Below are 25,729 nucleotides of genomic sequence, written 5' to 3'. Positions count from 1 at the left end.
CCTGATACGTACTGAGCAGTTTTAATCACTCGCTGGAGGGCCTTCCTGTCCTTAGCAGTGCAGTTTCCATACCAGACCGTGATTGAGCTGGTAAGGACACTCTCAACCGTAATTCTATAGAAGTGGCTGAGAATTTTGGGTGGCATGCCAAATTTTCCCAGCTTTCTTAGGAAGTACAGTCGCTGCTGGGCTTTTTTATTGTTTGTTGGGTGTTGTGATCCCAGGTGAGGTCCTCGCTGATGTGAGTTCCGAGGAATTTAAAGGTTTTCACCCTGTCCACCTCTGTCCCCCTATGTACAGAGGTATGTACTGTGCACTCCTTCTCCGTGGGTGAATAATCATCCCCTTGGTCTTGTCTGTGTTCAAGGAGATATTATTATCCTGACACCAGGCCACCAGTTCCGCTACCTCCCTTGTGTACGCTGCCTCAACTCCCCCAGTGATCAGTCCGACGACCGTAGTATCATCTGCAAACTTGATGATACTGGTGTTGTTCTGGGAGGCCACACAGTCGTGGGAAGAGGGTGTACAATAGGGGGCTCAGCACGCAGCTTTGGGGGGGTCCCTGTGCTTAGAACCTTTGTACCTGATGTCAATACCACATGAAAGTGGTTGGTTTTTGGCATCTTACTTGTCCAGCTTCCATACTCCTTTTTATACACTTTATAAGAAATACATTGGCGGCAAACTCTGTAGCTTGCTAGCATGTGCGTGCTTGCTTTCTGAGACTCTTATTTTGTTAGCGCAGGCAGGGTGAAGCAGCGCTTTTATTGTGAAGACGGGAACTCTGCAGTTGGTCTTTAGAGTTTTGACGGCAGGTACGGCGCGAGAGTCTGTTGAAATAAAAAGTGTTTCTCGCCCTCCTCTTGGTAATTTTTTCTTAATAATGATCTGGCAGCAGCCAGCGTCATCTCACAAGACCCTCTGGTGCCGTGAATGGCAATCAAGTGACAAAAGTGACGTATTGGTGAAGATTGATGATCGCTCAATTTTAGGTCTATTTTTTCATGCCTGGCTGGCGACCGACTGACACACCCTCCGCGATCGACTGGTAGCTTGCGATCGACGTAATGGGCACCCCTGCTTTAGAATGTTACAGTTCATGTTTCCCTCAATGAACCACAGCTCCCTCAGTGCCGGCACCACTCATGCATAGGGACGAGCACCGAGACTTAGTTCCATAATGGAACCGGTGCTAACGTAAATGGTAGTAACCAAACTGAAAAAAGAAGTAGCTATCGGTGCCTTAGTGCTTGACGGTGATGTTGTACAAATCACGTCTTATAAGTCACGTAGTGTCCCGACAGAAGCTTGTAGAGTCTGACGCTCTTTTTGAACTGTATTGCCGACATGAAGACGCCAACAGCAGCTCTCATAACACTGCTAGCACTGCAACGCAAGACTAGCCATCAGCCACAACTACAACCCAGCACTTTTTCATTATCCACCAATGACTGTTAAGACAAGTGAACAATAATTATGAAATTTTTTTTAAATTTTTGAACGTATTAGTTAGTTGTCATTTAATTTTTATAATTGGAAATAAACGTCCCTCGTTACGTCGCGCTTCAACTATAGCGTTTTCAGCACTTTGTAGATATTTTTTTAAGCATATTCTACAACATATTTGCCCTAAATTTTCGAACATGTTGAAAAGAAAAGCTGGAAATTGTGGTGTATCATGTATGCATGCCTGTTCGAAATAAATTCAAACTAAATTAAGTATTTTTACGCATAAAAATTGCCAAGTCAATTTAAAATATCAATACCACTGTAGTATTGGCCACTAGATGAAACCAAACCAATCATGCTATAAAGCAATAAAGGAGGATTCATGGTATTTCAATTATTAGTCTGTTCAACTTGAATGTCACAAAATCCATGAAAATAAAAAAGCATTAGTTAAAAAGAAAAGAAAAGTGCATGTTATTAATTTTTTAAGTACTGGTTCGTGCATTGCTTAAGCACTGGCACCGTTTTTAAAGTACCAATTTGGTACTAGTACCTGTTAAAATGTAAATGATGCCCATCCCTACTCATGCAGCCCCCCCGACCATTACACTACCACCATTACTCTTGATTGTAGAAACAATTTTCAGTGCATAGTAAATCTATACTGCTATACAAGCTGCACACTGACTACTCTAAAGTTAATCCATTATTAATTTATGTACTATTCTTCTGTAATAAAATCTCATGCTGCAATGTGACTTTTGTGAGACACTGTGTATCATTACAAGAGATAAACTATCCCCCCTCCAGGCGAACAGGAAATGTGACGAGGCGCGCCAAGAGAAGGAGACCATGGTGATGAAATATGTGCGCGGGGAGAAGGAGGCTCTGGACTTGAGACGTGATAAGGAAGGTTTGGAGAAGAGGCTTAGGGAGGCCACGAAGGAGGTTGACCGCCAGGCCTTGCGGGGGAACCAGCTGGCACAGGAGAGAGGCCGGCTGCAGCAGCTGTGTGACGCAAAGGTAGTTTTTGTGTATGTGTGTGTGTGTTTGTTTGTTAACTTCATGTCAGGAAATGAACATGGTTTCATATTGTTTTGTTAACAGGAAGGGGAGGTCACCAGGCTGAATCGCGAGGTGGAAAAATTAAAGGAGGAAAACAACTCACATCTTATCAAAGTCAGATGGGCCCAGAACAAACTCAAGAGTGAGGCCGACGCCCACAAGGCAAGTGTGATTTGTTTTTTAATATCATTGTAGCGTTAAACTACATCGTTTTAGATAAATGGGGTCAACTAGCACCTTAAATTCCTCAATTTGCAAGAATGTTTTGGCCAATTCTTTACATGAGTGCAAGAAGCTGGGCTCATTAAGGCCTAATTGCATGAGTTAAAGGGGACCTATTAGGCAAAACCAACTTTTCTTACCTGATGACACCTGCTTCTGTGTATTTGGGATCTACACAAGTCCCGAAAATTTTAAATCATACCGTGGAGGTATTGTGGAGATATTTATAAAATAATCTTGCCTGCTTTCATGCTTCCTCCAAACAAGCCGTTCAGAATTTTCTATGTCCTGTGACGTCAGCGGATATCTCAATATATGGTATAAATTTCCCCGAAGATCTTTGTGCAAATTTGCTATTGTCGTCCTATACTTTAGTGAATAAGTTCCTTATTTTTCTCTATCCTCTTGTTGTGGGGGGAGACTATCTCGCACATGCATCCATCCATTTCTAAAACAAAATAGCGTGTAGTTCGACCTTATATCTGTCAGTACTACAACATGGCTGACTGGGAGAAGAGGCAGTCATATAAATGATACCGCCCACAAAAAGGCACATTCTGAAAAGATGGTCAGAAAGAGGCTCGAATATGGTCTGGAAAACATAATCTATGCAAAGAACCACCATTACACGTTATTTAAACCAATGTTTGTTAACCATTGATGGGCCGCGAGTGTCATTTAGAGGGCCACCAAAAATATATGTTTCTCAGTTGTGGTCCGTAAGTTTTTTTTAAACGCAAAAAATGTACTGGAGTGGTGTAGCTGTATTTTCATTTTCAATTTTATTTTATCCAAAGTTTATTTAATAAACATGTATACAATGTATTATTTATTATTTAGTTAGAATTTACAATTAGCATTGCGTATGTAAATACATTTTTCATCCGTTTTTGAGAGTGCCTTCTTTTCGCGGTACTTCGTTTATTTTTCTAATTAGCCTGACCTAAGCCTTGATGATAATCTTTGTGATGGTTTCATATTATTTGACATGGTTTCATATTATTTGACAAGATTTATCCTGGTAAATTGTAAGTAGGTTAGATATAATTACGATAAAAATCAAGAATAAGATTAGTAATTCAGTGTTATATATTCATTTTTTAATGGGCTCCGGGTCCCTCTGTAGTGGAAGTGTGGGGCCCCAAGGTAAAATAAAAAAAATAAAAAAAGGTTAAGTTAGAATTTACAATTAGCATTGCGTATGTAAATACATTTTTCATCCGTTTTTGAGAGTGCCTTCTTTTCGCGGTATTTGGTTTATTTTTCTAATTAGCCTGACCTAAGCCTTGATGATAATCTTTGTGATGGTTTCATATTATTTGACATGGTTTCATATTATTTGACAAGATTTATCCTGTTAAATTGTAAGTAGGTTAGATATAATTACGATAAAAATCAAGAATAAGATTACTAATTCAGTGTTATATATTCATTTTTTAATGGGCTCCGGGTCCCTCTGTAGTGGAAGTGTGGGGCCTCAAGGTAAAATAAAAAATAAATAAAAAAAGGTTAAGAACCCCTGATGTACAGTAAACCACGAGTGTTTTAAATGTAGGAAAAAATAATAACTTGACCCCTTTAAGCCAAACGTTTTACTTCCTGTAGCAGTAATAAGCATGTGTCAAATGACAACAACTACAGTTTCACCCATGTTGATTTTTATCATAATTGAAGTAGAATATAGTTTTTTCCAAATGTAAGCATTAACTTTTAACATATTCAAATGTCATTTTAACGCTCCTCATTTTGTGTCTGCGCTGTGCTGTTCATCAACAATCATTTTATGTGCAGCTGCTCCCCACAAAAACATCATTACATGTATATTTTTGATCCACGCTGCTGAGTGAAATGGGATGGAAATTGCACAGTAATGAACCTGCAAGGAAAAACTCATTAAGGTTGAAGCTATTTTGGATAATGACTGAAGGTTGTATTTACAGCTGCCCCAAGCAAAGGCACAGCGGTGCATCTCAATGAACTGTAACAGAACAAACTGTGCGTTCCAATGGCTTGCACCATAATCCTGACACACACGCTGAGCTATCATAACGTCATGAAATGCAGTAACAACCACTCAATTCTGTGCACAGACACACAGCACATTTTAGTCTAATTGAATAATCGCTGAGCAAGTTTGCTGGCGACGTGCAGATTTTAGCTAAACAAAAAAAACTGTTCTTCATTCAAAGGTCCCCTATTTTCAGCAAATAACTCTCAGAAGTCCCACAATGCTATATTTGAAGTTTGTAGTCCAAAATGTTGCCTTGATGCTAGAATTTAAAACAGTTTTAAATGGCTTTTATTACACTATACTGGGAACATACTGTTTTGTGTGTCTGTATGGAAATGTTTTGGTAGCAAAATAATTTGCAAATGTGTATCTCAATCAGTGTGTGTCTGTGTGTAATCAGATCATCGTGTCCGTGGTCTAATTTGTGAGTCCGTATTTCGATTTATGTGTGTGTTTAAAAAAAAAAAAAAAAAAAGTTTTTTTAAATCTGCGTCTGCGTGTCATGTATCACATACAACAACATAACATAAGGAGTGGGACAGAAAGACATGTTAGCAACATTAGCATATTTATTTGAGCTACAATGCTTACATTACACTTACATTTGAACAACATCATGCTAGGTAAGCCTATTTACTAAAGAATAACCTTCAATGTCTGTAGCTGACTGACGAATAATTGGCAAAGCTGTATTTTATGAAGTGTTGCGAAGCCTGCCTTTTTTATTTTATTTATAAATTTTTTATTTAAATTTTTACAAAGCTAACTAGATGCCGGTTACAGGTGGTATTATTTTCATGAGGAAGAAGATTTTTCCTTTATGACGTCATGCAACGACCCCATTTGTTCCTTATAAACAAGCGCTATAGAAATAGATTTCCATTAGAACATCATGAAAAAGTAATTTATGCTTAATAAGATGTCTCTGTGCAGGAGTCTAAAGACAAGCTGAGGGATATCACGTCCAAACTGGCGCAAGCCAAAGAAGAAACGGAGCAGATCCGCAAGAACTGCCAAGACATGATCCGAACATACCAGGTCAAACACACATTTTGGATTGAATAAACTCTATATAATTGTGATTACGTCATATCAGAAATATAGAGCAGTAGTTTTCATATGCGCCCTGTGATGGTGCTAAAGAGCTGCCTCAGGCTACTGTTTACTTGGGCTGGAACTGGACCATGTCAGCAAGTAATAATAGAACAATGGCCCTGATATGAGAGGACAAGAGCAGACAATGACACAATTTTAAAGCATTATTATTTGTCCTCCAGGAGTCCGAAGAGATCAAGTCAAATGAGCTGGATGCTAAACTGAGGGAGACCAAAGGAGAACTGGCAAAACACAAGCAGGAACAAACTGACCAATTAGAGGTGACACCACTTTATTCACTTGTTTCTATAAAGTGTATCTGGAAAGTATCACAGCCCTTCATTTTTTCCACAATTTTTTATGTTACAGCCTTATTCCAAAATAAAAAATAAAAAATGTTGTCCTCAAAATTTTACATACAATACCTTATAATGACAATGTGAAAAGTTTTTATTTTTATTTTGACTTATTACAAATAAAAATAAAATCACATAAGTATAAGTATTCACAGCCTTTTCGTATTACTCGTTTGATGTGCCTTTGGCAGCAATTACAGCTTCAAGTCTTTTTGAATATGATGCCACAAGCTTGGCAGACTTATCTTTGGGTAGTTTCACCCATTTTTCTTTGCCCATTCCTCTTTGCAGCTCTCTCAAGCTCCATCTGGTTGGATGGGAAGCCTTGGTTTTCATCCAGAATGTCTCTGTACATTGCTGCATTCATTTCCCCCTCTATCCTGACTAGTCTCTCAGTTCCTGATGCTACATAACATCCCCACAGCATGATGATGCCACCACCATGCTTCTCTGTAGAGATGGTATATGCCTGGTGCCTGGTTTCCTCCAAACATGACGCCCGGTATTCATGCCAAAGACTTCAATCTTTGTCTCAGTAGACCAGAGAATTTTGTTTCTCATGGTCTGAGAGTCTTTCAGGTGCGATTTGGCAAACAGGATAGGATAGATAGGGTAGGATAGGTCTTTATTGTCATTGCATAAGTACAACGAAACTTTGTTTTCAGCACAAACCCGTTCAAGATTAGACAAACAAACAGTGTACAGGGTTACAGAACAGGAACGCTGATGGGTCGCCACAAGGCGCCCCGTAAAAGATGGGAAAAAAGGTAAAACGCTGGGGAAGGATGAGTAAAAAAATACAATCTAGACTGGGCTCCTAAGGGGGCCCAGTCTGGAGTGGGAAAAACCTCCATAGCAAAGCACATACACATATTACAACATACATCTCGAGATATCTAGCAACAGAGGGAATGGACTGCGGGGTAATGGTGGTAGGCCGCAGCTCTCGGCGCTGACCATCCTTCCATCACCCCTATGGGATTTGCGTCGAGGGCGCTGGGTTGGGGGGGTGTATGTGTGGCGTATATTTTTGTGGATGCAAGTTGTTTGTGTGTAAGCCTACAGTGTGTCTCTGTTCCGCGGCCTTGATCTTGTGCAGCCGATAAGTCCAAAATCAACAACAACAGGTGTGTGTCCATGAGAGACAAGAAGGGAGTTTGTTGTGTCTTCGCTGCACTATCCTTCGGGAGAGTCTCAAAGCCAGGCAAACAATTCAAGTTAGAATGTTTTGTATGCGAGTGAAAATAAAAATTTGCTTTTCACTCTAAATTGTCTATGACTGGTCCTCAAAAATCCTGCGAGGCAGACAGTCCGATGTTATCCAAATCACAAGAGTGTCCACAGTTCTTCCCGCATCCTCCAATCATTTGTGGCAGCTTTGGGGTACTTTGAAGACTGCTAGCAACTTCCAATTTGTGGACAAACCAGAGCAATGCTTACTCCAATCAGCAGATGTCCTGTTGTCATAATTCCAAATAGGTAGATATCTTCACGTACTCGACAGAAAAGGGTCGTCAGGCACGCGGCACTCCTTCTTCTCCCAAGAGTCCGTCGCGTGTCCGGCAACAACCGCTCCGTCACGACAAACAGGTTCCCCCAAACCCAAGATCTTGTCAATTTCGTTGAGGCCAGTTAAATAATTCCAATGTTTAGATTTGGAGAGCAGTGCAAAAAGAGGCAACAAGAAAGTTAAGTTAAGACAAGACAAAGAAGCAAGCAGGAGAGATAAGGGAGAGGGAAGGGGAGCGTCCACCCTCGATGAGTGCCAGAGAGAAGAAAAAAAACACTGGCTTCTATCGGGCCACTCTACCATACAAGCCTGATAGGTGGTTTACTGCAGAGATGGTTGTCCTTCTAGAGTGACCATCGAGTTCTTGGTCACCCCCCTGACTAGACTAAAATGAATGCAGCAATCTACAGAGACATCTGTAGATTGCCAATGCTTCCCATCCAACCTTGATGTATCTTGAGAGGTGCTGCAAAGAGGAGTGGGTGAAACTGCCCAAAGATAGGAGTGCCGAGCTTGTAGCGTCATACTCAACAAGACTTGAGGCTATAATTGCTGCCAAAGGTGCATCAACAAAGTATTGAGCAAAGGCTGTCAATATTAAAATAAAAAATTCAAATTGTCATGAAGGGGTATTGTCTATAGAAGTTTTTGAACAAAATAATATTTATTCCATTTTGGAATAACAAAACACATTGTGGAAAGAGTGAACTGCTGTGAATACTTTCCTGATGCACTGTTCATGACACATTTTTGTTTGGTGATAATCAGTGCATGTCCCCTTCACTTGGACATTTAGTCATGTTTTTTTTTCCAGCTGATTTGGTTAACTGGAGAAGCATAATTGGCTTAACACAGAATAAGTGATGAAGCAACATGGACAACATCCAAACAAAATTGCCGGTTTTTAATTTGTTCCCCATCCTCGCCTGCTTTAGTGTAAAGTGAATGACCTAAAAATAAATGGCCTCGAAAAAATCAGTGCAAAGCAGTGTTCACACAACACACCCAGAAGACATCGCCCTGCTTCCTGTCGGCCCTTCTGTTCATTTATCACAAATGTTTACAAGTGCTTTAAATTGAATTACATAAACCGAAAGCTCTTAAAGCTCCCAACATTTCAATTTGTTGTCAACATTTCAATTTGTTGAATCAATGTACAACTTCCACATCAAGTAAACAAGCCCCATGTGAACATTCAGCATTAACATTACATTGCATCAAATCTGCGAAGACACAAATAAACTGTTGTTTTCTTCCTTTATCATAGTTCGCGATGCTCAACAAAACATAAATAATTCAGAACAAAACATATGGGTCTCCATTAACACGGCAAAGAGAGGAGGATGCCATGAATTAACCAAGTAAATAGGAAATACATTTGCCTCCATCTCATTTAGCGAGATGTTGTCTTGGATACCTTGGGCCGCTAATAGCTTCTTGGAAAAGTTGTCGCACCAGTCTCATTAAATGACTTTGTTTAAAAAATGAGACACATCATTTATGCTATGCTTTCATGGTCCTAATGAGAGCACATCACAAATGATTTTACATGAGCGATGACTTCAAATGATGCGCCTATGGTAAATGAAAATAGAATGGAGGACACCTAACTGAGTGGTTGTTTAGAAGTCCTCTATCAGATGTATGTTTCAAGTTGAATGTTCAGCATTATGGAAAGAAATATGCATCTTTACATCCACTAAACAGGTTTTGTTATCTGAGTTTGTTTTGGCGCATCTTACCTTTTCATATGTCAAACTGCAGTTTGTGTAAATAAAATGTTTTTTTAAATTGTGTTGGTTATAAAATGACATCATACAGTATGTCTCTGTATGATATTTTCAAATTATATGTATGTTTAATTGGCAAAATAAAAATCATAATACCGGTATTACATTTTGTATGTGTATTAATTGTAATAGTGACAAATAGTGAAAAAAATACTCTGAAAATAATTTTCCGAATAAAATTGAGTATTGACACAATTTATGAAATCTCCAAAATGTCGCTATTTTTAATAAATATAATGATAATTACATCTATCAGGCTTCAGTGAATGTGCATGTATGTCAATTATATTTTGGATAATGAATTTTTTTTAATTCTTCTAATTATTTTCCTAAAAAAATTAAGTAAAAATCGACAAAAACATTACAAACTCTCAAACACCTAATTTACTACAATAAATAAAATAAACAAATCATAATTTATATTTTGCTTCATGTATGTTTTAGATTTTTGGATATGAAAACATTCATAAAATTATTTTCTTGATACAAATTTGGCTAAGTCAACTCAAGTAAAAAAATCTAAAAAAAATTTATATTTTTTGTTGGGCAAAATAATTATATAATGAAAATGTCTCTAAAACGATAATAATAATAATAATACAGTATATCGCATGAGTTTCATCTATTTCAATTAGATTGTTAGATAATAAAAACATTCTCAAAATGATTTTTGTAACACAAGTAGGTGAGTATCAACACAAAAATGATAAAATCTAAATTTTTTAAATTTTATTTTAAATAATAAAAATAATATGTCCATGTATGTCAATCAGATTTGTTGATAATAAAGCAATGAAGTATTAAAGTGACGTGTAATTTGCATGCAATGTTTAAAGTGCATGCAGCTGCATATTTGTTAGCTAATAATGTGATCCCATTGAACATGTGCAGATGCAAGATGCTAGTGACAAATGTTTACGCCTCTTGAGCGCTCTTCTGCGTTCTGATCCTTCCGCTGTTAGCAGATTGATGTCCATGTTGCAGGTGCATCGCGTGAAGGCCAAAGAACTGGAGGACCTGAAGAGGAGTTACAAGGAGAGCATGGATGAGCTGAACACACTCCGCACGAAGGTTTGGCATACTACTCTACTCACTCTTTGGTTGATCATGTTCCTTCCCCCACCACCTCCAACCAACTTGTCTGTCACGCTTTGCAGTTAAAGTGTCTGGAGGACGAGCGTCCCCGCTGGGAAGACGAGCTGAGCAAGTACCGGGAGATCATCAACAGGCAAAAAGCCGAGATCGGTCGCCACAAGCAGGAGTTGGACAAGATCGCAGCGCTTGAGGAGCAGCAACAACGGTATTGGCCCACTCACTTGTCTTTGAACAGTATATTTTATTGACATACACAATATGGATGTTGTGATTAAGGCTGCAGCTAACGATTATTTTTCTATCGATTAATCTATAGATTATTTTTTTCGATTAATCAGTTAATCTATAGATTATTTTTCCGATTAATCCATAGATTATTTTTCCTTTTACCGATTATTTTTTTTATTTAAAATGAAGATGAAAAAATAAATGTAGGCCCGTTTTTTCAAAAGGCATGGCTTTTATTTACAAAAAAAAGAAGTATGGCCACTCAGTCAACATTGACAACAACATGACTAAATATTCTGTAACAATGTAAACATTTAAAACTTTTAACATTTAACAAAATTAAAAGTAGCTTATTTGCTTTTTAATGTGCAAATATAAAAGTAAACATCCAGTGCAAATCTTAATATTCTGCAATAGTATAAGCATTTCAAAAGTAAAAGTATTGCTTATTTTGCTTTAAAATGTGCAAAAATAAAGATAAACATCCAATACAAAAAAGTGCAAAACGAAATATTCTGTAACAACAGTGTAAACATTTCAACAAAAGTGAAAGTATTGCTTATTTGCTAAAATGTGCAAAAATAAAGATAAACATCCAATACAAAAAAGTGCCAATCTAAATATTCTGTAGCACTGTAAACATTAAGTATTGCTTTTAAAATGTGCAAAATAAACATCCAGTCCAACACAGTACACAATAACCAATTCTACTCATTCCAGTGAGTGACTAACAGTTGTAATGAAGAAAGGTTAGCATGTCTACATGCTGATTGATTGATTGATTGATTGAGACTTTTATTAGTAGGTTGCACAGTGAAGTACATATTCCGTACAATTGACCACTAAATGGTAACACCCCAATAAGTTTTTCAACTTGTTTAAGTCGGGGTCCACTTAAATTGATTCATGATACAGATATATACTATCATATATACTATCATCATAATACAGTCATCACACAAGATAATCACATTGAATTAATTACATTATTTACAATCAGGGGTGGGGGGGGGTGGGGGGGTAGGATATGGACAGCAAATAGTGGACATAGAGAGAGAGAGAGAGAGAGAGAGAGAGAGAGAGAGAGAGAGAGAGAGAGAGAGAGAGAGAGATATCAGAAGGCATAAGAAAAAGTATCTGCATTTGATTGTTTACATTTGATTATTAGCAATCCGGGGAGGGTGTTAGTTTAAGGTTGTAGCTGTCTGGTTCTTTTCTTGTTTACAATATTCCCAGCAGCTGAAAATAGGCGCTCAGAAGGGGTCGATGTGGCTGGAACTGAGAGCTAATTAGCCTTCACCTCAAGCCAGGACTGCGAGTGAGCTGAGCTGCAGTTTAAGTTTCTAGAAGGTCAACGGGCTCATAGTGATGTTACTAGTAGTTGATTGGGAGGTGTTTATTATCATTTGGGGAGAGTCCGCTGCCTGATGCTCACCTGCTAAATACCTATCTGCTCGACGCTGAAGCGCTGACTACCTACATGCGCTCTGAATACGCACTGCTGATTGGCTGGTAACGTTTTAAATACGCACTGCTGATTGGCTGATAACGCTTCGTGTGTACTAATCAGATGGTTGTGTGGGTGGGACAATGCTGCGTGCTGAGACAGAGGCAGTAGGAGCAAAGCAGCTTGTTAAGACTTTAGCTTTAGCTTAGAAACTCGTTCGGTACACCCCCGTACCGAACCGAAAGCCCCGTACCGAAACGGTTCAATACAAAACACGTACCGTTACACCCGTAGCAGATACAAATGACACATTCATGTTTTTGTGTAATGATGACAACGTATGCTCACGCGGACGATTGACTAGTTGATGGTTGATGGTTTTCTTTTCAAATGTTCGTTCATAGCCGTTGTGCTGCTATGATAGGCCATTTCCGCTCGACACAGTGTGCATACAACAACATTATTAGGCCGCGTATAGAAATACTCCCACACTTTTGACGACTTTTGGCGTGATTTTTTCCCCCTCGCTCGCACCGTCTGCTTTGCGGTCCGCCATGACGGTAGTGTGACGTAAATATGCGACGCGTCGACGCACAAAAACGGCGTCGACGTATTTACGTAACCGATGACGTCGACTACGTCGACGCGTCGTTTCAGCCTTAGTTGTGATTAGCATTTTATGCTGCCGATTCCAATACCGTTCATCCATGACTGAGATCGACCGATACCAATATCAATACCTATCGCATGCATTCACTGTAAATTTTTCAATGTATTTATGGTGAATGCTATTGACAGTTTAGCAATATCAACAAAACATTTAAACTAGTTTCTTATTATCTTTTATTACATACATGTTTGATCAAAACAAATTCATGTTAATATCTGCTTACTTTCTGCTGCTACGTAGTTCCGTCTACACTTCTTAAAGTTTACTAAGCACTTATTATTTATCAGCATGCCCGCTCCTGGCTTGGTTTTGGTGAATAACATTCAGTGTTTGGAAAATTACTTTAAAAAAGTAATTAATTACAGTTACTTTTTACTTTCCCAAAAAAGTAATTGAATTACTAACACATTTATTCTCAAATAGATATAATTGATTACTAGGGAAAGTATTCAATGCGTTACTTTTGAAAAAAACGTTCAAATATCTGGTGTATGCAGTTGAGATGTTTCATGAGAGAAGATTGTGTGAGTGTATGCCTTTTTAAAAGGCTGTGCTTGTTACCAAGTGAAGCGTGACGTCAGCAAGAGAGCGCTCATGGACCCCGACTTAAACAAGTTGAAAAACTTATTCGGGTGTTACCATTTAGTGGTCAATTGTACGGAATATGTACTTCACTGTGCAACCTACTAATAAAAGTCTCAATCAATCAATCAATCATTGACTGTTTTAGCTCAACATTGGTGGTCTACGGACTGGAAGGAGATTGTTGACGGCAGCGCCTGTGTTTTCACTGATAGTTAATAAAGCAATTGAACGTGCGTTAATGTCTTTCCTCGTCCACAAACATGGTATTGTCGGATTATTATTGTTGATGATTGTCACTTAAATAAATGTTCATTATTCCCCGTAGTAATAGTAATAGTGCGCATGTGTGTGTGCGTGCGGTGGCTGCCGCTTGTACAAATAAAGAGCTACTTCCAGAAGGGAACTTGCTGGGATTCTAAAGTGGTCTTGTTTGCATCAAAAGTAACATGCAACGTTACATCAAACGTACGGTTAAGGGTGTTGTAATGTAATGTACATAAAAGTAATTCATTATATTAATCATGAGATGAATTAATGGCGTTAGCCGTTATTTTATAACACCATTTTTCCGAACACTGGTAACATGTTGAGCCTCGTCCTCCAGTGATGATAATACTTGTTGTTGACAAAAAAATGCAGTTTATTTGCTGTAATGGAGGTCATTGTTATTCGCTTAGGGTAGCGGCTCCACATTTTGCATGGAGACACATAGTCTCATCTCAGCCAGGGGATTAAAAATAAATATAATATTAACCAGAAGAAGGGATTGGCATTAAAACGCATTCATCTGCAATGGCGATCATGTACTTTTTAAAGATAATTGGCCGATATTCATCGGTGGCCAACGAATGGTACATCCCTAATACACGACATATTTTACTAAGTGTGCTGAAAGTGGTTCGGTACAACCTTCTATGTTTGCTTTGCTTTGTCATTCTGACCTACTTCTTGGCTCATTTGACTAAATAAGCCATTTAATTCAAAGCGTGTCTGTATCCAGTTGATTAGCTTTTCTAAACAATGTTTTAATGCGGCGTATTGCAGGGACCAGCAAGAGATCACGTCTCGCTGCGAGGAGGTCGACGCGCTGAACAGCCAGATGGCCGACCTCCAGCGCGACGTCCAGGGCAGCAGGGAGCGCGAGGCGGAGCTGCTGGGCTTCACTGAGAAGCTCAGCAGCAAAAACGCACAGCTGCAGTCCGAAAGCAATGCGCTGCAGGCCCAGCTGGATCAGCTCAGTGGCAGGTTCACCGAGCTCAAGGCCATGCTGGAAGAGACCGGCAGCATGCTGGACGACAAGGTTGGTAGTCACTAAATGAACTGTGTCACCCTCAGAGGTGTTTCTAATATTTTGGTTATTTTCCATAGCTCAGTATGATGCAAACTACAATCACAGTAGAATGGAATAGGGTAAAAATGTGTCCCAACATGCACCTTTTCCTGCCTGTGCTGTTATCTTTCACACAAACACACCACATGGCAGCACTGGTATTAAACTCCATAAATTGTTATGAAGAAAAATACAATTTGGAAGGCACCCTCCCCCGTTTAAAAAATGTCTCACTTCTTTATTTATGTGAACCACATTTTTTACCATTTGGTTATTATATTTGTATCAGTGACAAAGCAGGAAGAGTCAAGGAATTTCATGTAAAGTGCCTTGTCATTCTTCGACATTCCTCATTCGCCTCTCTGAGCGTGCGGCACTATACACAGCGTAGGGAGGGGCGACACTGTTTCTCACACTGTGCTCCATTCAAAACACCTGCTGTAATTTCAGCGTATTTAGCGAGTCAGCATAAATGTGGGAAGATTAGTTTAAAAACACTTGGCATCAAATTGTGCATGAGTCATTGCCTAATGACTAGAAAAGGTTGAAAATATCTGTTATGACTGTTAGAATGCCATTGAATAATTTGAGCTCATGAATTTGCACTGTTTTACGGCTGTCGTCGCATTTCCGCTCATCGCTGTTCCACGTCTTCCATCCTGCAGTCGCGGCGTCTCAAGCAGGAAGAGGTGCTGAGGCAGCAGGATGTGCAGGGCCTGCAGGAGGAGCGGACGGCGCTGCAAGCCGAAGTGAGCCAGCTCAAGACGCGGGTCGACGAGCTAAGTGACGAGCTGGTGTCTCACAAAAGGAAACAGGTGGCCAACATCAAAGACCTGACCAAACAACTAATGCAAGGTCAGGAAAGCCGAGATATTATTACACATTATCTTCCGTTCTCCACCATAACTGCCGATAGACCGTTTTCGCATAGGCTTTGGTGTCCGCTTCCACGCTAACTCCTACTTGCTTTTCTGGTCACACACGTTAACCTTAGCGCGCAAAGTTCAGCGTTACCATCTGGTATTCAGTAGGCCTGCACATGCGAAGGAGGTAGCTCAGCTTTTCTTAAGGGAGCCCTTGATCTTCCACGCTAGTTACAGTCCGACTTGATGACAATTTTACAATCATTTTGAAGTCCTACTTGAAGTGTTTGGCTAACCTGCGTCACTTTTATTGATGCAGATGTGAGAAAAGTAACAAGGTTTCACTTTGGAGCCAGTTCAGTTTAAATGTATAGAGTTGACATGCACATGACTAAAGCGAGTTATGAATAATTAATCCAGTCGCTTGATCTCACAGGGTGAAGATTGGGGAAATTGGCTGAGGAATGATCAAATTCAGACATCAGTCCTATTTTCTTGTGGACGCACTTCCTACATACTGTACTTGATACTTTTTGCACATGTACTGTATATAGTCAGAACTAGGGTTGTTCAGTATATCGGTACTAATGAAGTACCGCGATACTAATTGATTGAAATCGGTACTATACTGCCTTTGAAAAGTACCGATACTGTTCTTTCATCTTAATACCGCTGTGTGGCGGTGACTACAGAGGCGCATTATGTTGAGTGTGTCAAAACGTACAAGCAAAGTGCATACAAGCAATAACATCTTGGAGAGGAGGAATGGCAAAAAACGACACTACTGGTTAATAAAGAGGGTGCGTGAAGCACAATATGGAAGTATCTGGGCTTCAAAACCAACGATAAAGGTGACTCTTTAAACAAGGAAGCAACGCGCTTCAAGTGTTGCTTTAAAACATGCCTCCCCAAATGTGGCGATTAGTATTACCACCTTTACTTCAAAGGTATGTAAACATAGAAATAATAAGCATTCAGAGATGCACAAGGAGTTTAAAGAGTGACATGTAATAATGTAGTTGTTACACCTGTACTGCTGTTCTGCTCCGATGCACCGTAGGGCAGACTTTTCTTTCAGGGTCGATGTTTTCGTTTGGTTAACACACTTCGCTTTACCCGTCAATGGGTCTGCTAAGCTCCGCTTTCAGGTCAGAATGACGAGGCCGCCGATTTGTGACAATCTGGTGTCTTTATTATTAGTTTTGCAGGACACAACCAGAACCGTTCATCACTCTACTGCGCAATGCATGCGCTACCCCTCTCTCTCATTACTCGCTCACTGACGTCACTCAGACAACACGTTGCCATTCTCATAAACACACATACACTACTCTCATAAGTTAACCAGCTCCCCTGCTGTGAACATGTAGATACGTAGATGCGCACACAGCTGCTTGGATTGATGCCAAATATTAGCAGAGGTAAAACTGCCCAATTAGCAGTCATCTAATGCAAGTGAAATTACTATATTTTGTAACAGATTGCTACAATTTGTGTTTTATCTTTAACAAATGTGTGTTTTAGCTGCTACATGGCTTATCTGTGTATTTTTATCCATAGTTTTGTTTTTAGTACTTACTAATAATTGTATTTTTCTTAAAGCGCAGACCAGGAGTGGCAACCATAAATCATGAAGCATTTAATATTATGTAAATAAAGCTTTTTATTATATTTTAACCTAATCCTTGATTATAGCAGACTATGCGTAATATAGAAAATTGTAAATTTTTCTTTGAGTGCAACAAGAAAAGCCCAATGTGGTAATGCCCTTTAATTTATATTTTAACCTTCTAAAAGTTTTCTTTGATTGGAAACATGTTTATTGTATTGTAAGATTTTCTGTTACAATGAAGCCAGTATTCACATTTTTTGTAGTTCCCTTTATTTGTATCAAAAAGTATCGATATACATTTTGGTACTGACATCAAATTATTTGTATCGAGACAACCCTAGTCAGAACAATGTACCTGTTATTCTTTATTCTCTTCTTTATCTATTTGCACTATTTTCATTTCTATTACTGTGTTTATCTGCAAATCTACACCAGAGATGGAGCTGCTCTTAATCTCATCGTACATGTGTTTAGTGACAGTAAAAGGCGTTCTATTCTATTCCGTGCTTCTAATTTGATGCATTATTTACTATAAGATTGAAGCTTTGGGGTATGTCCAATTAGTTTATGGTATGTGTACTGTACTGTACTGTATGTACTGCAGAACAGTGAGGTGGTGCGTGTAAAAACTGCCTTTTTCAGTTGTTTTTTTGTCGGTAAAACAATATTGTCTTATATTTGTGTCACTCAGTACTTCATTATATGCAAAAACTGATAAGCATACAAGGAAAACATTTAAGCACATTTCAAGCGCCGGAATGCACAAACAAGGAAAGAAATGTGGTGGTGGAGCATGTGAATGACAATAAGAAAAGCTCAAAAGTCTGTTGGTTTGCATGTATAAATCTCTACACCCTGAAAATACCTAAAATATCATCTTATAATGTGTTTCATTTGACTGTTGATTTTGTTCTGTCTCAGCCCGAAAGCGACTGGAGCAGGTTGAAAACGGAGGCTGCGAGCGGGACGGCGGCAGCATGGGGAGCCGATCGAGTTCCTCAGGTGCTTCCTCTGGTTTGTCACAAAAAAATACAACATTTATTACAATGTCAACCATGGTGGTTAAGGTCCCGTGACCTAAGCTGTGATGCGTGTCTCACCTCTACCAGGCTCCCTGAATGCACGTCACGGAGGTAGCGGCGGGGCCGAGGAGCGCTCGCCAGAGAGCCAGTCGGGCCCCTCGGTGGTGGTCGTGGACAGCTTCCCGCAGGTGGATAAAGCCGTGCTGGTGGAGCGCATCGTCCGCCTGCAGAAGGCGCTGGCTCGCAAGCAGGAGAAGATCGAGTTCATGGAGGATCACATCAAGCAACTGGTGGAGGAGATCCGGAAAAAGACCAAGTGAGTGACGCCCACCAAAGTTGTATTCACGGATATACTGGAGGCTGTCAACTGGGGCAGAAGGAGAAATCATGACTTGGAGCCACATTGAGGATTTTTAAGTACACACAATGAAAATAACAAAAAAGTACAAGCGCTAGTTACAATTGCGTACAAATAATAGACTACTTAATGACACATTTTGACACAATTATTGATATACTGTGAACTGGGCCAGAAAAATAAACCTGCTCAGCTAACCTCTGTGTTGTTTGAAACTGAAATGAATAGATTTTTTTATTTTCTATCTATTATCTGTTCTATTTATCTATCATTGTACCATCATGTAGCACCAGTGGGATCATAAAAAAAATTGCAGTAACTGTCCTGGTTCTGTACAATCGTGTATGAGATAGACATCCAACAACACTGCAAAGTATGACAATGATGTGATGACGCCATGTTTATTCACATTCTGACTGATTAGAACGTAAAGAGTGATTAAAGGGATGCGGGAAAAGCATCAATCAAACAGCTGGTGATAATTCAAGATGGTGGAGCAGCTTGAACACCCTTGCTCTTAGATCATGACAGCATTTCTCAGAGCCCCTTTTCGTTGCCATCTGTTCACATTACATCACCCTCACTGCTCATTGGCACTTTCGAAAGACATCCCACGCCTACGCACATTTCTTACAAATTCTTACCTACACCTTGTCCTGCGCGGCAGAATGTAATAGGAGCTATTTATAGTGGAGGAGAGGGTGAGCTATGAATGAATTAGCGTCTTCACTGATTCATATTCATGGCCGTGGCCCCAGAGAAAGATAGTGTGAAGGACGCTCGTCCAAGTGAACCGCTGCCAAGTTGCAGGGAAATAGGGAGTCCTCCCCTACTCTCGTTCCACTAATAGACTCTCATATTTGGAGCCTCTAAATCCATTTGACTATAATGAGCAAACCCATTGACTTAATGCATGCGATGATTAGTCGATCCAAACGGTCTGCTGAGATTCTCTATCACATGACTCAATCGTCTCCATTTCATTCTCTCTCAACCTACATTCAAAAAGTTAAAATTCAGGGCAGATCCCACGGTCGACCTGCTAAAATTAGCTTTTTTCAAATCTCAGTTAACTGTGGAGGAGGATGGAGGGCGGTGTTGCTCTTTCTAGAACCTACTGCACGCCTCTCTCTGTCTGACATCAGCAGGATAAAAAAAGTAGGCTCGATTAATATGAGTTGAGATTTAAACATTTATATTGTAAAAATCAATTGAAATATACCAGTGATGTCCGAACATTTTTCTCTCAGGGCCAAACACTGAAAAATGAAAGCATTTGGGAGCCATTAAAAAAAAAAAAATCATTTTTAAAACCAATACAATATATATTGTAACCCTTAAGGCTTCCTTGTGGTTAGAATGTCCACCCTGAGATCGGTAGGTCATGAGTTCAAAGACTATAAAAATGGGACCCATTACCTCCCTGCTTGGCACTCAGCATCAAGGGTTGGATTGGGGGTTAAATCACCAAATGATTCCCGGGCGCGGGTACCGCTGCTGCTCACTGCTCCCCTGTGGGGATGGATCAAATGCAGAGGATCATTTCACCACACCTAGTGTGTGTGTGACAATCATTGCCACTTTAACTTTAACTTAGGGGACGGCGTGGCGAAGTTGGTAGAGTGGCCGTGCCAGCAATCGGAGGGTTGCTGGTTACTGGGGTTCAATCCCCACCTTCTACCATCCTAGTCACGTCCGTTGTGTCCTTAGGCAAGACACTTCACCCTTGCTCCTGATGGCTGCTGGTTAGCGTCTTGCATGGCAGCTCCCGCCATCAGTGTGTGAATGTGTGTGTGAATGGGTGAATGTGGAAATACTGTCAAAGCGCTTTGAGTACCTTGAAGGTAGAAAAGCGCTATACAAGTACAACCCATTTACCATTTAAAGGTCCCGGGGGACCCAATAGGGGCTCTGTCATTAAAGTGTTAAAAATAAGTCATATAATAATATTTTTTACTTTCCACACTTGATCAACTCCAGATCTACCCGTTGACATAACGTTTGATTGTTTTTATGCCCTTTTTGTCAAAACCCTCTTTTTATAATACGAAAAACACAAAATATGCAATATTTTCCAACAGAAAATGTTCAGAGAGGAATATTTGATGTTAAGTAATTGGAGCCTTAAATATTTAAATAATTCATAACATCACTTTTGATTCGTTATAGTTTTTTTAGCAATGGCAGTTTAAAAACATGAGACTAAAGGCCTCAGGGATCTAAAATCTCCCCACTTATCAAAGTGTTAAGTAAATCATATATTAATATATATTTTTTACTTTCAACGTTTAAATCTCTAGCTCAATGGCGGGCCATTGAAAAAATTAGCAAATGGCCCCCGGGCCACACTTTGGACACCCCTGAAATATACCATATTCAATGCAAGGGTAAAGACTTTAATATTATATTATAATTACGTTACATAATGTTATATATAATAAATAATAATACATCAAAATTCATTGAAATCTAATAGGTATTATAATAAATAAACCAAGCTTTTATCAGGGTTAAAGCTTGTATTATTAATATTTTAATATATACTAGACATTTTTTTTACATAGTTTTTCCTGTAATAAACAGTATCTTTTAATTAAAATATATGTACAGTTAATCAATGTTAATTGGTTCTGGACATGACGCGATAAATACATTTCCACTAAGTAGGAATTATTCATTATAAATTAAATATTTTCATAGCTGGAGCATAAAAAACATTGTTGAATATGCTTTTGAAAAATACAATCCACGATGTGGCAAAGCTGCAATATTTGATGTGGCGAGAGACGACTGCATATATCATATGTTCTCATATAGTGTGCAGGATTGCTGATTTACTCAGTTATTTATATCAATAAATTAAACGCAGGTGAATATTTTTGACATATGTCCACAAATAAGCAATGTTTTCCAATTGAAATATACAGTATTACATATAACATAAGTTCTCATGTTGTGTGCAGAGTTTTTTTTATTTACTCAACTACAGATGAGAGTTAAAGCCTGAAATATTATTTGTATTAATAAATTAAACACATATTAATATATTTGACATAGTTTGTCCACAAATAAACAATTTAAATGTGTACAATAACATGCATTAATTTAGGGGTAACACGGCAGCACGGTGACACAGGGGTTAGTACGTGTGCCTCACAATTTGAAGGTCCTGGGTTCAATCCTGGGATCGGGATCTTTCTGTGTGGAATCTGCATGTTCTCCCCGTGACTGCGGGTACTCCAGCTTCCTTCCACCTCCAAAGACATGCACCTGGGGATAGGTTGATTGGCAACACTAAATTGGCCCTAGTGTGTGAATGTGAGTGTGAATGTTGTCTGTTAATCTGTGTTGGCCCTGTGATGAGGTGGTGACTTGTCCAGGGTGTACCTTGCCTTCCGCCCGTGTGCAGCTGAGGTAGGCTCCAGCAACCCCCGCCACCCCGTAAGGGACAAGCGGTAGAAAATGGATGGATGGACGGACATTCGTTTTATTACTATTAATTTTTAAGTAAGATTAAATATTGGCGACATAATGACCATGGCAACTAATCAGAATGCCTTATCTTTACACACTCATCTATACAAGTAATAACATAATAATTAATATTGTACATGTTGCTAAAGGAGAACTGCATTTTTTTAAATGTTGCCTATCGTTCACAATCACTATAAAATACATGATGGCGGATGTTTTTTGTTTTTTTTGCATTTTAACTGGTAAATAAACGTAAATAAAAGTCCGCTTATAACGGAGTCAATGGGAGGTCCTCTATTCTGCTCATAAAACCCAATAAATAACCATCCAGAAAAGTGCCTACAATACTCCATTTACATTTCGTGACTTGAATATTAACCAAGTATTAGCAATATTGTTATTATAAGACAAACTATTTTCAGCGGCGCCGTGTTCAGAGGGAGCTAACAGCTTGGGCTGGCTGTATTGATTGACATCAGTGGCTGCGGTGAGCTGCTTTCACCCCTCAGAGCTTGAAAGTTTAATCTAGATCATAAATAATGCTTCTCACCTGGATAGTAGAAGGATAATGCTTCTCACCTGGATAGTAGAAGGATGAGGACATAATCTGAAGAGTCAGTCAACTTTGGCATCCAATTTTGACCCAGAAATGGCGAGAAAGAAACGAAAAGACGCTTGAATTGTGCTTGCTTCCACCCCCCTTTTCTCTTTGCGAGGATTATGACTCATTCTTCATCTAAATGGGACTATATAAACATTGTAGCAGTCTGCATCCTAGTGAGAGCAGACATTGTACAGTGAGTGATGTTTTATTATGTTTGTTGGCTCTCATGAAGTCTGCAGTGAGTAGAAATCAGTGATATTGTTAAAAAACATGATGGGTTTTTAAAATGAATGTGCCGCTGAATGCTTTAAATGAAAAATATGTAAATATGACATGTTATAATGAATGTGCCTGTTACTACATTACATATAAACTTACAGCGTGTATATAAAACCTTGATGGAGGTGTTTGGATGTTTTTTACAGCGCTTTAAAGGCAAAATAGAGCTACTCCCAATTGCTCCATTGTAATCAGACTTTTGATCGCATTTATGTAACATTTTGAATGCATTAAAAAAATAAAATTGTGAATGATAGGCAAAAGTCCAAAAAAAGTGCAGTTCCCCTTTAAATACCGATTATAAAATAAGAATATTTTACCGAAAAATTTATTTTTTTATCATTTCCCTGCTCATTTATGGGGATAAAATTCAGCTTTACAAATAATAAGGATGTTACCTATTTGAGCTACGACGGCCGTTAATTAACATCTATTAGAGCTGCAGTTACTACTGTATGTGAGGACATTCATTACTTTACACCAGCCCTCCAATAATGAAGTGTAAACAAACCACCGTCCCTTCACGCAGTTGCTTATTTTGCCAGCTGCCACTCACTTCATGTGTCGCCCTCACACTCCATCTTTAATTTTTTATCATTTGTTGTTTTTTGTTTTTTACACTTAACACTCGTGACGGAACTGGGGTCCAAATATGGATCCTGCAAGTCTAGTGTGGAGGTAAGTGTTCTTTAAGTGTGGCTCTTCATTGTAGTACCAACTTCTGCTTAGTTCTCGTGTTTTTCTGGTCCTCTCCGTAGTCAGACAACTTTCTCCTTGCAAAGTCCATAATTAAGCAAAGAAACGCATGTAGGAAGATATTGAAGCTGTTATCCTCTCCTCTTCAGTCCATGCTTGCAGTCAGCATATTTATTATCTCCACTGCAGGTATAACGCTGAGTCGTGCTTCTGCTTTTGTTCTGCAGCTCTCGCATCCTCGAGGCGAAACAGAGCTTTTATTTTTAATTCAATGCATGATCTCTGCTTGGATTGTCACCAGCATGTTATGTTGTTTTTTTACTGTTCAAACTGACTTTACTTTTTAAACGAGCACTTTTTAGGTCATTGTAGCTTTTATTGTAAGATGTTGTCTGCTCCACCTTAGTTATTTAAAATGTATTATTTAATGTTTAAGAGGAAAAACATTATATTATGCCAGTATTTAAGTAAATGCAAATAAAAATTGGTTATAATAAGGGGGTAAAGAGTGCAAATCTATTCAATCACCTGACTGCTGTTCCTGTGTGCACTTTGAGAATCCACGTTCTCAGCTAGACATTCCACCTTCTCCATAGAATCATCCAGAGCTACGTGCTCAGGGAGGAGTCTGGGGCACTTTCGTCGGAGGCGTCGGACATCAACAAAGCCCACCTGAGCCGGCGTGGCGGCATCATGGCGTCGCTGTACACGTCCCACCCGGCCGACAGCGGGCTGACGCTGGACCTCTCGCTGGAGATCAACAGGAAGCTGCAGGCAGTGCTGGAAGACACGCTGCTGAAGAACATCACTCTCAAGGTATGGATGGCATCCATTTGCTCACAGCTGTGATTTCATCATGGAACCATACTAAACAAATGCATACAAAATATTGATGAAAGTACATTTATTACACCAAACATGAACTAGGACTGTTTATGCCTTTTATAATATATTTGTTACATATATTATAAATATAGCAATTTTTTAGAATGATATCTGCAATTAAATTTTTTTAATATTATTTTTTTAAATATATATGCATGTATCTTTTTTTATTGTAAATATCAAGTTTTATATCATGTTATTTATTTATGTAAAATGTACAAATAAAATCATGTTTAAAATTTTTGGAAATTTTTTTTTTTACAAATAATGAATTATGAGCTTATAATATTTAAATAATACAAATAATACATTTTTTAACATTTAGTCATCCCTAAAGTAGTAACAGTGGTGACTGGATAAGCTTAAAGTACTTTGAAAAATGTGAATTGATCAAATAAATTAAAATAATGTGTTTTAAAGTAATTGTTCGTAATGATTGGTGTGATAAAAAATATTGAGAATTTATTTTTAAGGTATTTAAAAAAAAAATTCTCAACAAATAATAATGAATATACTAATATAAAAAATTATGAATTTATAATGATGAATTTATAAATAAATGATAATGAATTAATTTCTATAACATGTATCTTATACATAAAAAAATATGTAAATGGTGATTAGAAAAGCTTTAAAAAAAACATCCTCTTAAAAGCTATAATACATTATAAATGTCTTCATATGAAAAACAAATGCTGCTGATATTGTTCATTATAGAGGGAAAAAAATATTTTTTGTAGAATTTCTTCCCCTCTGCAGAATGTACGCGTATATACTATATGTATGATTGCATGTATACATATTTGCACAATCAACGCTCAGTTAAAAAATAAAAATTATCAATTATTTAAAGCTTGTTTATCCTAAATATATTTTTTTAATTTTGAAAATTAAATTTAATATTTTGTATATAGCTCTAAATCACAACAGAAGTTATCTGAGAACACTTTACACATGAACCACACTCCTTATACATTGGACTGATCCAAAGCATCACCATCACTGGCCTTGCCACTTTTCCTTTTTAAAGCACTGAAAAAGTCAACATTTCTTCCAAAGATATAAAACATATATTGGGCA

The 25,729-nt window shown here is 38.5% G+C and overlaps 1 protein-coding gene across 3 annotated transcripts in view; it reads left to right on the top strand.

Annotated features, from left to right (window-relative positions):
- Positions 1-25,729, top strand: part of ccdc186 (coiled-coil domain-containing protein 186) — a 38,787-nt gene that overhangs the window by 9,309 nt on the left and 3,749 nt on the right. For 2 of the 3 annotated variants that reach the window (XM_062055643.1, XM_062055642.1), the window contains exons 5-15: positions 2,263-2,475; positions 2,560-2,679; positions 5,684-5,788; positions 6,028-6,126; positions 10,486-10,572; positions 10,659-10,801; positions 14,571-14,826; positions 15,522-15,711; positions 18,253-18,345; positions 18,441-18,669; positions 24,361-24,580. In XM_062055643.1, coding sequence (XP_061911627.1) covers positions 2,263-2,475; positions 2,560-2,679; positions 5,684-5,788; positions 6,028-6,126; positions 10,486-10,572; positions 10,659-10,801; positions 14,571-14,826; positions 15,522-15,711; positions 18,253-18,345; positions 18,441-18,669; positions 24,361-24,580 — 1,755 coding nt within the window. The remainder of the gene's footprint in view (positions 1-2,262; positions 2,476-2,559; positions 2,680-5,683; positions 5,789-6,027; positions 6,127-10,485; positions 10,573-10,658; positions 10,802-14,570; positions 14,827-15,521; positions 15,712-18,252; positions 18,346-18,440; positions 18,670-24,360; positions 24,581-25,729) is intronic. The other variant, XM_062055644.1, reaches the window with a different exon arrangement.

The sequence above is a fragment of the Entelurus aequoreus genome, linkage group LG08 (genome assembly GCF_033978785.1).
Source record: "Entelurus aequoreus isolate RoL-2023_Sb linkage group LG08, RoL_Eaeq_v1.1, whole genome shotgun sequence".
NCBI classification, from domain to species: domain Eukaryota; kingdom Metazoa; phylum Chordata; class Actinopteri; order Syngnathiformes; family Syngnathidae; genus Entelurus; species Entelurus aequoreus.
This window is presented reverse-complemented; position numbering and strand designations above follow the sequence as displayed.